At 42.2% G+C, this 15,648-nt stretch overlaps 1 protein-coding gene and 1 pseudogene across 5 annotated transcripts in view; both read right to left on the bottom strand.

Annotated features, from left to right (window-relative positions):
- Positions 1-15,648, bottom strand: part of LOC147916137 (serine/threonine-protein phosphatase 4 regulatory subunit 2 pseudogene) — a 212,217-nt pseudogene that overhangs the window by 123,831 nt on the left and 72,738 nt on the right.
- SLC25A15 (solute carrier family 25 member 15) overlaps positions 6,205-15,648 on the bottom strand; it is an 82,195-nt gene continuing 72,751 nt past the window's right edge. For 4 of the 5 annotated variants that reach the window (XM_087436130.1, XM_087436129.1, XM_087436131.1 and 1 more), the window contains 2 exons: positions 15,256-15,414; positions 6,205-14,032 (listed from right to left, as the gene is read on the bottom strand). In XM_087436130.1, the coding sequence (XP_087292256.1) occupies positions 13,908-14,032; positions 15,256-15,414 (284 nt within the window). In that variant the 3' untranslated portion in view covers positions 6,205-13,907. The remainder of the gene's footprint in view (positions 14,033-15,255; positions 15,415-15,648) is intronic. The other variant, XM_087436132.1, reaches the window with a different exon arrangement.

Raw genomic sequence — 15,648 nt, forward strand, 5'->3', positions numbered from 1 at the left:
CCTAGAAGCACAGCCTGTTCTAGCAGGAGGCTGCCTGGTAGAAGTTAGGGGTCAGCGTCACCTTGCTCCCCTTCCTTTCCACCCTTAGTGGGCCCCACCCACCAGCCTGCTGGACTGCCTTATTCTACAGTGTGAGAGGCAGCACAGTTGGCTGTTGGAGCAGTTTCTTCCTCTAAGGAATTTAAAGCCAACTATAAACCATCTGGATGGCGTGAGAGCCTGTATTGTACCTGAGTGTACACTCTGCCCCAGTCTCTTCTTTGTTAACATTGGGGATAACAGTATCTGTACAAACCTCTGTGAGTAGTAAACTATTCCATACAGGCAGACAGGCATTTAGTCTAATGGAGTTGTTTGTTTTTTTTTTTTTTGAGGAAGATCAGCCCTGAGCTAACATCCATGCTAATCCTCCTCTTTTTGCTGAGGAAGACCGGCTCTGAGCTAACATCTATTGCCAATCCTCCTCCTTTTTTTTTTCCCCTAAAGCCCCAGTAGATAGTTGTATGTCATAGCTGCACATCCTTCTAGTTGCTGTATGTGGGGCGTGGCCTCAGCATGGCCGGAGAAGCAGTGCGTTGGTGCACACCGGGATCGAACCGGGCCACCAGTAGCGAACACGCACACTTAACCACTAAGCCATGGGGCCAGCCCCGAGTCTAATGGAGTTTTAATGCATTTCTCTGACGTGTACAGTGAGAATAGGAATCGTTTCTCAAAATTCTAAGCTTAGAAGTGTTTTTAGTGAGTTCTAGAATTTCATATATTGTCCCAGTCTGATATTATATCCCAAGACTGTGACTTCTCTCTTAATATTTTGAATTTTATTTAATTCAATGTCTGTGGAGACATTGTTCAATAAAAATATAAGGTGCAGAGATGGAGAACAGGGAACTAACCCAAATTTATAAGTACTACAGGTGAAAACTGGTGGAGAATACCATAGATTTGGTTTCCTAGTCTTGGACTAACATAAAATGGAGGATTGTAAGTGTCAATTTTGAGATCCTCATGAAGGCTTCCCGGTAGAAAGTTGGGACCTTAGCAGCTGTTCAGTACAGTGTGAGTCTAGGCTTGCAGGGCCAACTGAAGAAGGCCTCTGCGGGAAGTTAAAATTCTTGCTGCACTCATGTGGATAATCAGGCCAAACCTACTGACACCAGCCTTCTTTTGGAACAAGATTAATCTTCCTTTGAGATTGTTCTGATCACAACAGAAAAAGGATGGGGAGACTGTCAGGAAAAAGTGTGAAAGACTTTGAAACAGTATCTTGTCTATTGCACCCTTCTAGGGTTATCTCCACCTCTCACTGTCTTTAAGCTATTTTACAACTCTCTAAGTTGTAGAAAACTGATGATAATGCAAATGTTTTGTACATAGAAATGCAAATTAGTTGTGTCCAGTGGAATGCAATTGAGTATTGACCAATTTTGTATCTGTTTATAAATTCGTCCTTCCTTATCTGCCTCTAAGTGTGCAGTACTTTGAACCAGCTGTAGCATTTTACTGGTTCCTATTAATGAGTTAAATAAAATTTTTGACATGTGTTAAAAAATGCAAGATATAGGACAGTGCTATGGTATGCAACAATTTCTGTAAAACAGAAGGGGGGAATAATATGTATTCATATTTGTGTGTGCACACATATATAAAAACCTCTGGGAGAATGTATGTTCATATTTGATTATATATGCATAAAAAGCAAGAAACTAATAATAGTGGTTATCTATTTGGGGCTGGAGAACTAAACAGGTGGAGGATGGGTGAGACGGAGAGTTTTCACTTCATCTGTTTTACCTTTTATCTTTAAATCATGTAAATGTACTTCAATTATTTTAAAAATTTAAAATGTGTGAGAATTGATTTCAGCTTATAAATCAATGTCCTTTTCTTGTCATGATCAGCATTTGACTTAGTTTAGTTCTGCATTTTACTGATCTCTGGTAGACTTCAGTAGGAAGAAGTTCTGCAGCTGGAACAGGACAGAGGGAGCTGACACAAAGAAACCTTCATTCCTGATGACAAATTAATAATATGGGGTTAGTGAAAACAACACAACCGTAGTATGAGACGAACAATCAAGAATGATTAGTGTATGACTTTATTTAAGTATATGTTTTAGTTTTGTATCTTTAATTCTGTGCATATTTTTTCTTTTTGTGAGGAAGATCAGCTCTGAGCTAACATCTGTTGCCAATCCTCCTTTTTTCCCCCACAAAGCCCCAGTAGATAGTTGTATGTCATAGGTGGACATCCTTCTAGTTGCTGTATGTGGGGCGCGGCCTCAGGCTGGCCGGAGAAGCGGTCTTGTCGGTGTGCGCCCAGGATCGAACCGGGCCTCCAGTAGCGGGCGCGGGCATAACCGCTAAGCCACGGGGCCGGCCTAATTCTGTGCATAGTTAAATGAAATATGCAGGGTTGAAAGGAAAGCAATAAAAATTAATTGGAGCTTTGAGAATCCAGCCCTTTGAGGAAATGCTAAAGGAAGTGGGTCATTGGAATTGCAAAAGGGGCAAGAAACCATTTGTCTGTAAATATACACTGACCACAGCAGGAATGTTTGGATACAGCTATCCTATATTTTCATAGAGGCTGTGCTAGGAACTGGACTTAAACTAGGGCAAGAGGAACTTACACTGTTGTTAAGAAACATCATGATTAGAAGTCTGAAGCAAGCAACATGTTAACAAGGAAGGTTGCAAAGTCACCTTTCCTAATTTTTTTCCTAGAAAGATGAAACGATGAGATTCTAAGTCTTAGAAGCTGAACTATATGTCTCTTTTTCTCCAGCCTTCTAAATTCTGCTTTAGGAGACAGAATTGGGCTTGAAGTCTTGTCTTTCAAAGACAAAATCGATGCAGTCCCAAATGTTTCAGTATTGACATGCTGTTAGCTGGGATAATCTTTTGTCTTTTTGATCCATAATGTTAATTGGTGAGACATTTTGGTCTTTGCTCTAACCAGCCTAACTTTTTCATTTCATTCAGGTGTTGGAAATGGCAATGGAAATGATCTAAAAGTACAAATAACAATGGAGCGAAGGATTGTCTTTGTCTCTACTGCTCACATAAACTGCAAGGTAAGAGAAAGCACATGAACTGAAAATTCTGGTGTTTGTCTCAGTCTCAATGTCAAATCAGCATGTTGACCTTCCCAAACCGTTGCTCACCACAAAGACAGGCCAGGTTGCTTTCTTTTTTGTGAGGAAGATCAGCCCTGAGCTAACATCCATGCTATTCCTCCTCTTTTTGCTAAGACTGGCTCTGAGCTAACATCTATTGCCAATCCTCCTCCAATTTTTCCCCCAAAGCCCCAGTAGGTAGTTGTATGTCATAGCTGCACATCCTTCTAGTTGCTGTATGTGGGGCCTTGACCTCAGCATGGCCGGGCGGTGCGTTGGTGCGCGCCCGGGATCCAAACCCAGGCCGCCAGCAGCGGAGTGCGCGCACCTAACCGCTAAGCCACGGGGCCGGCCCCAGGTTGCTTTCTGATTACCATCCAACTGGGTGTCCCTAGTCAGAGGTAAATTAAACTCATTGTGCAAAACAGTTTTTTCAGGGCATTTTCCAGAACATATTTTCAGTTCAGAGTGTTGCATTGCCTTTCCCTTTTCCATAAATGCCAAGCATGCTCCCAGGAATCCATCAGAGTTTTAAATTCACGTATCTGGTCATTTTTAGCCATATACTCTTCTTCTTCGTCATTTTATTGTATGGCGCTGATTCTGAAATTGTAGTGTGCGAGAAAATCACCTAAGAGCTTGTAAGATGCAGATTCCTAGGTTGTACCCCAAAAGTATGATTCAGGAAATCTGGAATGGGGCCCAGGAATCTCTAGACTTAGCAATGTCCCAAGTGATTCTAACCCAGATGTCCCATGGGACTGCACTGTGAGAAACAGTGCACGAGTGTCTGGATTGCGGAGGAATCTCTACCCAAAGCAATAGGACCTGATACTCAATGTTTTGTTACGTGTAAAGCAATGCCTAAGACTCCAGACCTTCTCTGAAGCAATAAGAAAGCTTCCTTCGTGGGTCTAAGAAAAATTAACTTTTAAAATTCTCTCTCAGGCTTTTGTCTCTAGTTCTACTACTACCTCTCCAACACCATTCCTTTCCCTTCTTTTTGGCCCCCTACATGAGGGCACTCACCCAGGCCTGACCCTTGGCTTGCTGTTCCCATCTCTATGCATATTCTGTTACTGGTTCTGCTCATCCATCCCCCTGCTTTAAACTCTACTTTTTTCTTTCATTCACTCAACACATATTTAGAGCACCCACTGTGTGATAGACACCGGAGCTACAACAGGGACAGTCTCTGCCCCAACAATTCAGACACACTTGTCAATCCATATTTATCAAATGAGCTTTTCCTCTGCTTCTGCAAACGGCACCAGCATTCTCTCACTCAGGCCTTCACATTTGGTATTATCTTGGATTCTCTCTTTGCCTTGGCCCTCTATATTCGGTTGGTCACCAATTCCTGCTGATTATACCTTTGAAATCTCTCTTCACTCACTCCCTTCTTTTCTGTTCCCATTGCCACTACCTAGTCCAGGACCTCATTTGCTCATGCCTAGATTTCTACAACCATCTCCTTACCTTTTCCTTCTCCTTATACAATGCAGTATAAGGAGTCCTGCAATGTGCATCCTGAAATACTGCTCTCCTGGTGAAAAGCTATAGGTAGAGGAGACGACACACTCTGTGCCCGTGGTCAAAGCCAGTTAGTATCTTTGTGGCTCAGTATTCTTATCTATAAAATCAAGATTACATCTCAAGTGTGGCAAGGATTAAATCACATAATATATGTGACGTTGCTCTGTGAGCTATTAATCACTAAATAAATGTTATATGTGATAATTATCAGGCCACTTTGTCATAGAGGAAATGCCCCACCATATTCTTCAACAACTTTGTTCTTATTTCCCCACCTCTTGAACTCTCGAGATCCAGCCCGATCAGACATGAGCTTATTCCATCAGTAACCTGACCTGCAGGCTCCATTCCAGGTAGACTGCGTCCCCTCTGGCCTTTGGAACACAACACTAATTTCTGATTCCTGTTTTTGCTGGTCTTTCCTCCCCCTTCCCCTTTGTGCCCCCTGCCCCCCACCCCCAACTGCCCCCTGCCTGAACTGGATTATCTTTTCAATGCTCTTCTTCATTTATACACGTCCTTCCACGCCCAACTCAATTTCTGCCTCCTTAGTGAGGCTCTCTCATTCTATACCTCCAGCTAACCTCCCCCAAAGCACACAACGGCACACTCAGACTTCATCATACAGCTTGACACGTAATTATATGCCATTCTACTTTGTTCCTTATGTGTGTAGCTCCCTGAAGCATCAACTGAGTCTGCACCTTTGTATTTTCACAGGGTCTAGCATAGACCTTTCTCACTGTGGATGCCACTACTATACATGGGTGAACCAGTAACAGAAATATTCAGTATAGCTTCAAAGTCGCTCATTCCAGAAACATGGCATGTCTTTGGTCAGTCCAGTCAGTAGTCTGCTCTGGACGAGGCCTATGATCCCATCAGCAATCACATTTTTGATAAAACGTGAGCAATTATGCATTGCTTTTTGAATGTGAATGTCAGCTTTAAAATTGAGCTTCTTAGGGTATTCCTAATATATGAAAATCGGGTGACACACATTCAACAGTCAAGTTTACTTAAACTCTAATAGAAAATTGAATACTTGCTTTTCAATAGTGCCCTACGATAACCCTCAAACAAGTGGGCCTTTTTAAAATGTAAACAACAGTATTGCAACTTTATAGAAATAATGATTAACATTTATTTATACATATAGTGATTGGGCCATGAGACCAAGAGTACTTGATAAATACAGGAAGCCTCAATAAGTGAACATGAACTTCACTGTTACACTTATTATCTCCTTATTAGCTAGGTGTATAGTTCTGAATTCCATGTATTCATTCACAGGTAGATCATGAAGTCAGAGAAAACAAAGTAATAATTACTCTGTTTGACTGTCCACCTCTCTATGAGGATGTCAAAGTGAAATTTTTCTCTCCGGTGAGTAATCAAGAAACAGCCTATGCCTTTATTCTTGTCTGGTCTTCTAAATGATGCTGGTTTGGGATTTCCTTTGCTACAATTCCCAACAGGGAGAGGATAGGAGATGTCAACCCCTAGCCAGGGAGGGGAGAAAAGAAAAGCAACAAGTCACATCTGTAAAGTTGTTTTAAAAGAAGAGCATATGTAATTTAAAAATTCTTTTGCTCATTTATTTTTTCTGAATTCTATACAACTTGCATGGATTAACTTCCAAATAAGAAAAAATACAGAAACCAAGATGTTAAAACAACAAAGGTATGTTTTACTGTATAGCAGTGATCATGTTTTTGTTTTGTATTAGGAAAACACATTGCTCCCCATAATTTACAAAATACTTTACCAGGAGGGAGATTTTACTTTCCTCTGAATTAATTTATAATACATTATAAATAGTATTTTTAATCCAATATTTACTGAAAAACTGAATATCTGCCACTGTCATTACTCTGAATATGAGTATAATTTATATTGACGAGTCATAAAATGTATAAGTATTATTCTGTACATAAATTTCTAAGCCTCAATAGTTTCAATTCATATTCCTATTAAATCACCAAACAGAAATGCCAACAAGTAAATACGCTGATCAATTTAAAACTTATTTTTTCTGTGCCTTCCTTCATCTGCTGCTGGGGGAGAATCTGTTAAGTAATGAAGTGGTAAATGTGTTGAAGCAACTGACCTGGATAGTTCCCACATTGGAATGGTTACCCCTTGAATAAGGGAACAGTCTGTATTCTCCGTCAGTGGTCTCTAAGCAGACACACTGGTGTAAGGGCACTGGCCCAGGTGACATTGGTAATACCTGGCCTTTGTGATTTTTTAAGGGCCATGAGATGAGCGCACTTTCAGAAAATTTAGGTATTTCTATCATCAAGAATGACGGTTAATTATCCAATGCAGCAGCTCCTTGTAGAAATGGGTATATTTGGGCATAAATAAGCATAGATCCTTAGTAGATTCTGTTTAGCACTATCTAAACCAGATTAAAAGACCAGTGCCTCAATTTATAAATATCATAGAAAAAATAGATTTCCTTGAAAATTTTGGTAGAAACAGCAAGAGAAAGGAACAGCAGTCTCTTAAAGCCTTCTTTGTGTCTTGAGTATAACGTTATAGACTGTAAGTGCTGCATATTTAATGGCTACAATTGTTTGGTAAATATATAAATGAATAAAGGAATTTTAATCCCTTTGGAATGATTAGTTCTTGGTATCAATTTTAGTATGAAAAATAACCTTTTTTTTAACCATGTCTTTTCAGCATATTCCTAACTATTACGACAAGTGTCCCTTTTACTTCTGGTTTCATACATCTTTTATAAAAAATAACAGGTATGGCTATGATATAACCCAGTAGAAACAGTTCAATGTTCAATGTCTGTGTAAGGTGTAATGGCAAGTCTTTTGCTGATTGCCATAAGCTCAATTTATAGAAACCAAAAAATCCTCGCGTCACCACTCTTCACTGCCTTACTCATCTTAATCTGGTTATTTAAAAAATATGGCTCTTCTTGAGACCCACTGTTGCATTATCCTCAAGGTCTATACCATAGGACTGCGTTATACGTTAAAACGTATTATAATCAGATCCCGAGTGTGGTAATAAATCCCTCCCATGGAAGTTTAATAGGAGTCTGCTCAGTACCTTGACTATGGCAGGTCCTCAGTATGTGTTGATTTACTGATGACCGGCCACCACCACATTCTGTCCCAAAGTAAGGCGTCATCTAGGGAGGCTTCAGCTAGTTTAAAAGCTGATTGACACATCTATATCAGTGGCAGAAATTATAAGACACAATAAGTATCAATGAAGACAGCTAAAAGAAGTCTCCCATTTAAAAATGATTTTCTAATAACTAAATTGGGAAACCTTTTTTTTTAAAGTAATTGTTAATTTATTTGAAGATTATTCCAAAGCACATTCTACCATATCCAAAAACTCATTCCTGAGTCTCTAAGTTCTCCACTTTAAGGAGTATTTGTTCTGTGGTGCTAAAAATTTGAGATTATTGGTATCGCCATGCCATCCAATACAAAAGGAAAAATAATATTCAAAAGATTGTGCAGGTGAGTTTTGAAGAAATGGTTGTGATCGTATGTGGCATGAATTGATAGTTCTACACTACATACAAGCCTAGCCTTTTCTTCACATCTGAACTGCATTTAATCACACCTCAAGCCCAGTAAGGCAACAGTCAATTGAACATCTGGCCTACACACTTATAACACACACACATTTAATGGATTTTGATAGAGTGAACTTTGGATTTGATGGAAAATTGTTACGAATTTTAACCCTAGATGGTTGCAAACAATAAACTTGGACTCTTAACACCAGCAAAGTCCCTCAAATGGACATCTGGGTAGAACTTCACTTGATGCTCCTCCTCAAGAGTGGTTCTTGCTAGGAACACGCTTGTCTCCTTTAAAACACCACATTCATACTGGAGAGGCAACAAACTAGATGATTGTTCTCACTTTTATGTTTCTAAAGATTTAACATTTAAATTTCCATACTACTTGGGAAAGCTGCTTTTATTAGTTACAAGATTCTTAATTGGCTGAAAATGCCAACTTTATCATTTAAAAGACAGTATTTTACTACTGGGTTTTAATACACATCTAGTCTCTCTGGCTGATTTCTGTCACATAGAAATTTATTTTATTAAACCCAGATGTCATCAACTCCATTAAAGCCAATGTTAAAAGAATCAGTGACATGTTGTTACTGAGGATGAAGATATTTTGCGTCTCACTAGAGAAAGTGGGAGAGTTGGCTCTGAGAAATGTCAGATACAGAAAAGGGCTGAGACTAGTCATGGCAAGTCTGTCTTAAAGTTCAAACGAGGGTGCCCTGCTGCACGGCTTTTCTCTCAGCCCTAAAATAAAATGTAATGATTTTTTTTCTATTCTAGGCTTCATCTTTCAAGAAGTGAAGTAGATAATCCCCACAACAAAAAAACATGGAAAATTTACCAGGCAGATTTTGCAGTTGAGCTATATTTTGATGAAGTCATAGCTGATGAAGTCATAACTGACGTCTAGACACAGGAGCCCTTCCAGAACAGATCAATTCTTCCCAAACCCTGCTACATGTTTACAGAGCTTATAAACCTATATCCTTCTCGATATACATTTAAATATATGTAAACATGGTCTTAAGAAATCTATTAAATATATAAAAGATAAAATGTCAGTGGCAATTTTTCTTCTTCTTGAGTATGCCTCACACACAGTTCTCATCCGTGTTGAGACAAACCTGGAACACGGTGCATAGGAACATTCGCCAGCCCTGGTGGTCTCGTGGTTAAGATTCGGTGTGCTCACCACTGCGGCCCGGGTTCGTTTCCCGGTCAGGGAACCACACCATCCGTCTGTGTCGGTTGTCATACTGTGGCGGCTGCGTGTTGCTGTGATGCTGCAAGTTGTGCCACCGGTATTTCAAATACCAGCAGGGTCACCCATGGTGGACAGGTTTCAGCAGAGCTTCCAGAGTAAGACAGACTACGAGGAGGGACCTGGCCACCCACTTGCAAAAAAAATTGGCCATGAAAACCCTGTGAATAGCAGCGGAGCACTGTCTGATAAGCCCAGGAAGGTGAGAGGACCACGCACAAAGACCCAGCAGGGTTCTGCTTTGCTGTACACCGGGTCGCTAGGAGTCAGGATCCACTCCATGGCACGAACAGGAACATTAAAAGTTATCACTTTTAAGAACTTGGAAATAATAAAACTTGCATATCACAACTGAGATATTTAAAAATTGCGATTCCCCCCAATACTGTGGGTTTATTTCATATCCTTATATATTTTTGGACAAGTATTTATTCCCTGCTTTGTTTCACATTTGTAATTTCAGATCTATTAGAAAGGTACTTGCTATTTTCTTCCTCCACTTGATTTACAAACCATCTGTTAACAAACATCAGATTGGCAGCAAAGACTGTTGCACACCCAGAGAAATGTTTGCACAAGCAGTCCCCCCCACACATGCTCTGTCCTGCTCCAAGCACTGCCCCGAGCGTGCTGAGCCACCTCTGCCTCCACAGGCACAGGCGTCGGGGAGGCTGAGCCTTGTAAACGTGAGGGATCAAGACTCCTCGGTAACTTTTGGTTTTGTGTAACATCACAGGTGAAGTCACAGGAAACATTTGCCTAGAGAAATCTAGATTTATTATTTTAAAATCCACCCCCCCTCACCACCAACCTCACCGGGGCTTGTGGAGCTCTGTGAGGGAAGGTCACCTCATCGTCGTGAACACGGGTTAGTCCTGTGTCCACGGGGAGTCATCTTCTCTTTGGTACTGGCAGCCACTTTATTCTAAGCACCTTCACTGCCACTATACCTCATGGCCGTAACTGTCCTTGAAAACAGTTCTATTGTGGCTTTATCTCAATTATCCTTGAGTGATTTTCCTTTTATTGGCAAGTCTAGACCAAGTTGAATTTATCAGGAAATGAGAGGTAGCAACTAAGAAGAACCAGTGCCTCTGCTGAAACAGTGTCCTCGTTCCTGAAAACCTCGCACTCGCCCACAAGCACACGCTAAAAAAAATGGTTTGTGGGGGAAAAACAGGGTTCGGGGCAGACCACGCCAACTAAGCAACTTTGTAACCAGCACACGAACCACTAACCACCCAGGCTGGCAGCTCAGGCTATCTGGCAGTTACCACAGTAGGTGTTTCTAAAGGGGAACTAGAGCCATACTTGAGAGAAGGGCTGGTGGGTGGCAAAGTGGCACAGATGGAAGTAGAGCTCTGAGCTACTGGGCATCATGGTGGCACAGAAGGCCACGCAACCCTGGCAGGCTGCCTGGTTGTGGTGCTCTTCTTTCCCCTCAACATAACCCACAAAGGGCCCCAGCTGCCAGTGCAGGAGCCTGGCTGACGGCTTTCTGCTTTTCTGACAAAAGTCATCATTCTACTCCCCTAATCTGGCTCCCCTTGGAGCAAAAGATCGTGGAGGAACATGCTGTCAGGTTCCTTCCATATCATGATTACATTAGTCCGTCATTTGTGTGACAGAAACGTGTTGTGGCAGAACAGGTTGTACAGTTTCCTCTAAAATTCCTGCAGCAGTAATCCACGGAGGGCGGATGAGGTGGCGGGCTTAGGTGAAGGGGAAAAAACAGTTAGATCTCACTCTTCAACAGCCAGTTATCTTTCTCAATACTGGCAATAACAAGGAAGGAAACTCCAGTTTTTAAGAACCTTGCTTTTTGAAATACAGGAGATTACAGCTGGGGTGTCTCTTCCCTGACCCTCCAGATGCATCAAAATTTCTGGCAATTCTGAGTCGCCACACTACTCTGCTTTTGCTCCTACAAAGAGAAGTTATTTATAGCCTCCTGGTGTTGCTTTCTTAGAACCCAGCATGAATCATTCTTTGACCAATGCGAGAAGCTTCCATCATAATATTTCAGAATGATCCTTGTTTTCTTAAACAGAACTTACTAACCTGGAATAGAAGTATCCAAAACTTAATAGCCAGAAGTTTAACTATATTAAAAAACAGAATGGCATCCTGCCAAACCAGCCCATCCCACCCACCGCCTGGGGGAGGGAGAGTGAGTCTGGAGAGCCGTGTGCCGTATCTGCAGTGAACATACAGAACGTGCATTCTGTCCATTTACCTACAGTGAGACTGTTCTACAGCAGGAATCCTGCTGACAAAAACCAGTGCTTGTTGCAATAAAACCACCACCTGGAAACATGACTAAACATCCTCCAACGCTGCTGACAGTTGGTTCTTAGCGTGGATGTAAAGTACTTAAACCAACTCATCATATACTCAAATACTAGGTAAATAATTAATGATGCTAGAACACTAGAAGCTCTTCAAACAATATTTCCAGTTACTATATTTTTGTCTGGAGTACAAATCTGAAATGGTACAAATTGTACCCAAATACTGAACCATGAATTAAGCAAATAGAATGAAAAAAAAATTCTCCTGACTCAGGTTTCCACTGCTTACTCCCAGTCACTCCTCCTGGCCTCAGACTGCTTCTATTGAAGATATTTAGTTCAATCTTTAAAGGACGACATGTGAGAAGGTCTGCTGCCAACAGGGCTCACCCAGACGAGCCACAGGCACCGGGCAGTGGGACCACGGACTCTGAAGCCCTTCACTTCCTGCGGAAGCCAGGCCCATCTTCTATTTTGCTTCAAGCCAGGACTGTTCACATGAAGCACCACTCAGCAGCTACTGACCATTTAAGTATGGAGAGAAAAGTAAGGTAGAAAAACTACATTCTGCCAACAGGGACAGGCACACATGTATGGACTACTATTAACACTGTCAGGCTGCTTGCTTTGAGCCTTACGGGCTGCTTAAGCACACTTTATTGCGAGAACCCTTGCCAGCCTAGGAGCAGCACGGAATGAGGCGGCTGACTTGAGCGGTGACAAGAAGGACTCTCTCACACCAGGTGCCAAAGAACAGCTGCCCATCCCCAAGTCTGGCCATCAGATGAACCGGGGTTTCCTGTTGTTGTCAGTACACACATACGGCACAGTTTCACAAAACCACCCTTCTTGTTTCATTGCTTTATAAAGAACACCCCATATACGATCATCATTCAAATTCACTGACTGCCAGTACCAAAAGTAAAAGCTCCAACACTGGAAAAGCACGGCACGGAGTGTGGATCCCGAGATCAACTTCAGAATGGCTCAGCCCTGACAGTACTCACAGTAGAGTGCAGACACTACATTGTGTCTGGTTCTGAGATGGGAGGACTCCATCCATGAGCACTGTCACTCAGTCACCAGACGGGGGACGAGGGCTTCTCTTGGCTTTGGCACTCTAGCTTCCTGGATGGGTTTCCAATTGGTGGGGGCGATGAGTGAGCAGCTCAAAGTAGATCAATAGCCCACAGATGGTCCAACACAATACTCTGGAATCCCAGCCAGGCCAGGACCAAGACAGAAGCTAAGGGCTGTTGTCAGCCACAAGGTCTTCCCAAAGCACAGCAGCACAGCCCCTCCCTTCAGCCCCTTCCTCAACCTAAAGCCCAGCAGAGAGGAAGATCTTGGGGAGAGGAGGAGGGAAGTTGGCATAGGTAAAGGCTTCTCAAAGGCCTGTGCTCTAGGCCACACCCGACAAGGCATCACAGTGGGGAATATGACCCCACCTAGAAAATGAATGGCACTATTTTAACAGTAGAGCATCTTGGGAAACCCAGGATGCCTACTCTGAAACTTAAATCAAGAACGTGGAAGCCACACCAGTATGCAGGTATAGTCTCCTCTATAAATCTAGATGGATATTTTAGTTTTCAAGAACCACAGGAACACTTTTTAAAAACTTGAACCACTTAGTATAGTGCAGGTGCTAAGCAGATTTTAAGAGAGACCCTACATAGAGAGTGGGTTAAGCCGTCACTTATAACCATCTTTGTGAAACACAGTTACACCTCCGGGTTTTTCTGGTGAGATTTGAGGTTAAACAGGGAACCAAGTTGTGCTTCACTCACAACTCATAACCGTCCAGGCTGCGTGTACACACACAGGGTCGTGCAAAAGCCCTCGTATAACTATATCCAGCCTTTCAGATTAGGCACAGAGGGCCAGCAGCTCACCCCGCGTCCCACCAAGGAGAAGAGCAGTAACTTTCCTATTTCAGTACCATTATGAGCAGAAACGTATGATGTAAAATAGGGCTCCTTCCATAAAGCTTAGGATTTAAAGCAGAAGAAGGGAAGACAAAACAAAATTCCCACAAAATCAAAGTATTTCCACACTGGTCCTGTGCTCCAGGAAACCCTGAGATGAACGTAGTCCTCGAATGCCTGCACTCAGATCCAGGTTCACCAGAACACTTCAGTGAGCTTCCAACTGGCTCATCATTAACCTCCTGCTGTGTTCGTAGGCCAAAAACAGTGCCCCGTTGGCAGGGAACGCTCGGATCATGGTAGGTTTCAGGCCAGAATATAAGGCCGTTATTCCTAGAAGATAAAAGGTGATCAAAGACTCAGACTCCCCTCCTTGGAGATGCCCCACGAAGCTGCACAGTGTAGATATGTTTACACTTCCAAATCCAGACAACAGCACTAAAAACCACAAGTGATGGAAGGACTTATTTCCAGGTTTCCCCAGACTAACGGAACTAAACAGACTAATGGAGACAAGACAAGCGTTAGGTCTCCCAGCAAAGCTGGTTGATGCTTAGGTAACATATACCAATTCCACGCCTGGTTAACTCCTGGTAAATGGATTGGGCAGAGCTGAGGCCTCACACGGGCCGACAGAAGGCATCCACAGGGCCACAGGGGGCAGCAGCTTTGCAGCTTCTCCTGGGGGCGAGGACCACGAGGCATGGGGCCAGAAGGAGCACTGGTGTTGAAGTCAGAGACCTGTTTCTAGTATCAGCACTGCCCAAGGTAGTTATGCAGAACTAGTCAGATAAGGGAGGTGTGAATACTTCGTAAAACTAAAGTGTTATGGAAATTTAAAGAGGGGTTACTCTCAGTAATATACAAGATGTCTGTGCTCTATTTGGGATACAAATTAAACAGTTTCTGCAAACTGTTACCGTGCTCTCTCTCTTAAAATCAAGGCAGAGAAGTTCACATGCCAAGTTTTAAGATGTATAGTGGATGCTGGAAGGACAGATCTTTACTCACTAGTAGGCTAAAACTGGTTTTATACAAACATTAATTAGAAAATCTTTATCCTCCTGCATAACTCTAAATATTGATAGCAAATCACCTTCAGAAGTTGCTTAGTGTCTTTCTAATTCCAGAAGCTTTAGCATTAAGGATGTTGTCCATTCTTTTAAGTCCCTTAGTGATTCTTAGAGATCATCTTCTGCTAATATCTCTATTATGTAAAACAAGTCGTGCTAACTTCAAAACATCTGTTCCCTTAGACAAAACCCATGTTTTAAAAATTCCTTCCAGGCTATTCTGAACAAAGAATCTTGACAGGTGGTACCTGGTCCAGGGGTTAGGAATAAGAACTTTAAATATTCTTGAGAATAATGAAAGTAAACTCAAGAAAGGGGTTTGGAAACAGGCATCCACAAAGGTAGATTAATATACAGTACCAGAAAAGGGATGAGGCCGGGGAGGAGAGCAATTATACATCTGATCCACCTCAACAAGACCAGCAGCGAAATGACCAGTCACTCCATACACACCTCCTCTGTTTCTGCAATGACCAGACTCACCTTCACTTCTCACAACACTTATAAAGGTTCCGAGAAATCCTGCCTGTTTCCCAGACATGGAAAGAACTTGAATTCTGGATTTTACACAATCCACTGGGTATACAGCAAGCCAGAGGCAGATTCCACCAATGCCGCCACTTAACATCAAAGAGACAGGGCCTAGAAAAGAAAATTAGCAAACAGTATTTTGTCTCAAGAACAGCTGATATGACAATTCCAGAGGCCAACAGTAGTGGCCACAGGTAGGTACAAATAAAAATGCTGCAGAACACAATTCCCTGAGGAGACTGTCAAAGCTCTAACAGAAAAAGGTTCCATTTGGTGGTCTGGGTCTACCCCTCATCACGCCAGGACAAGAGGCCCCTAGTGAGGGTCGTGTTTCGGCTGGTCATT

The sequence above is a fragment of the Ceratotherium simum genome, chromosome 10 (assembly GCF_057802395.1).
Source record: "Ceratotherium simum simum isolate JZ-2026a chromosome 10, ASM5780239v1, whole genome shotgun sequence".
NCBI lineage: Eukaryota > Metazoa > Chordata > Mammalia > Perissodactyla > Rhinocerotidae > Ceratotherium > Ceratotherium simum.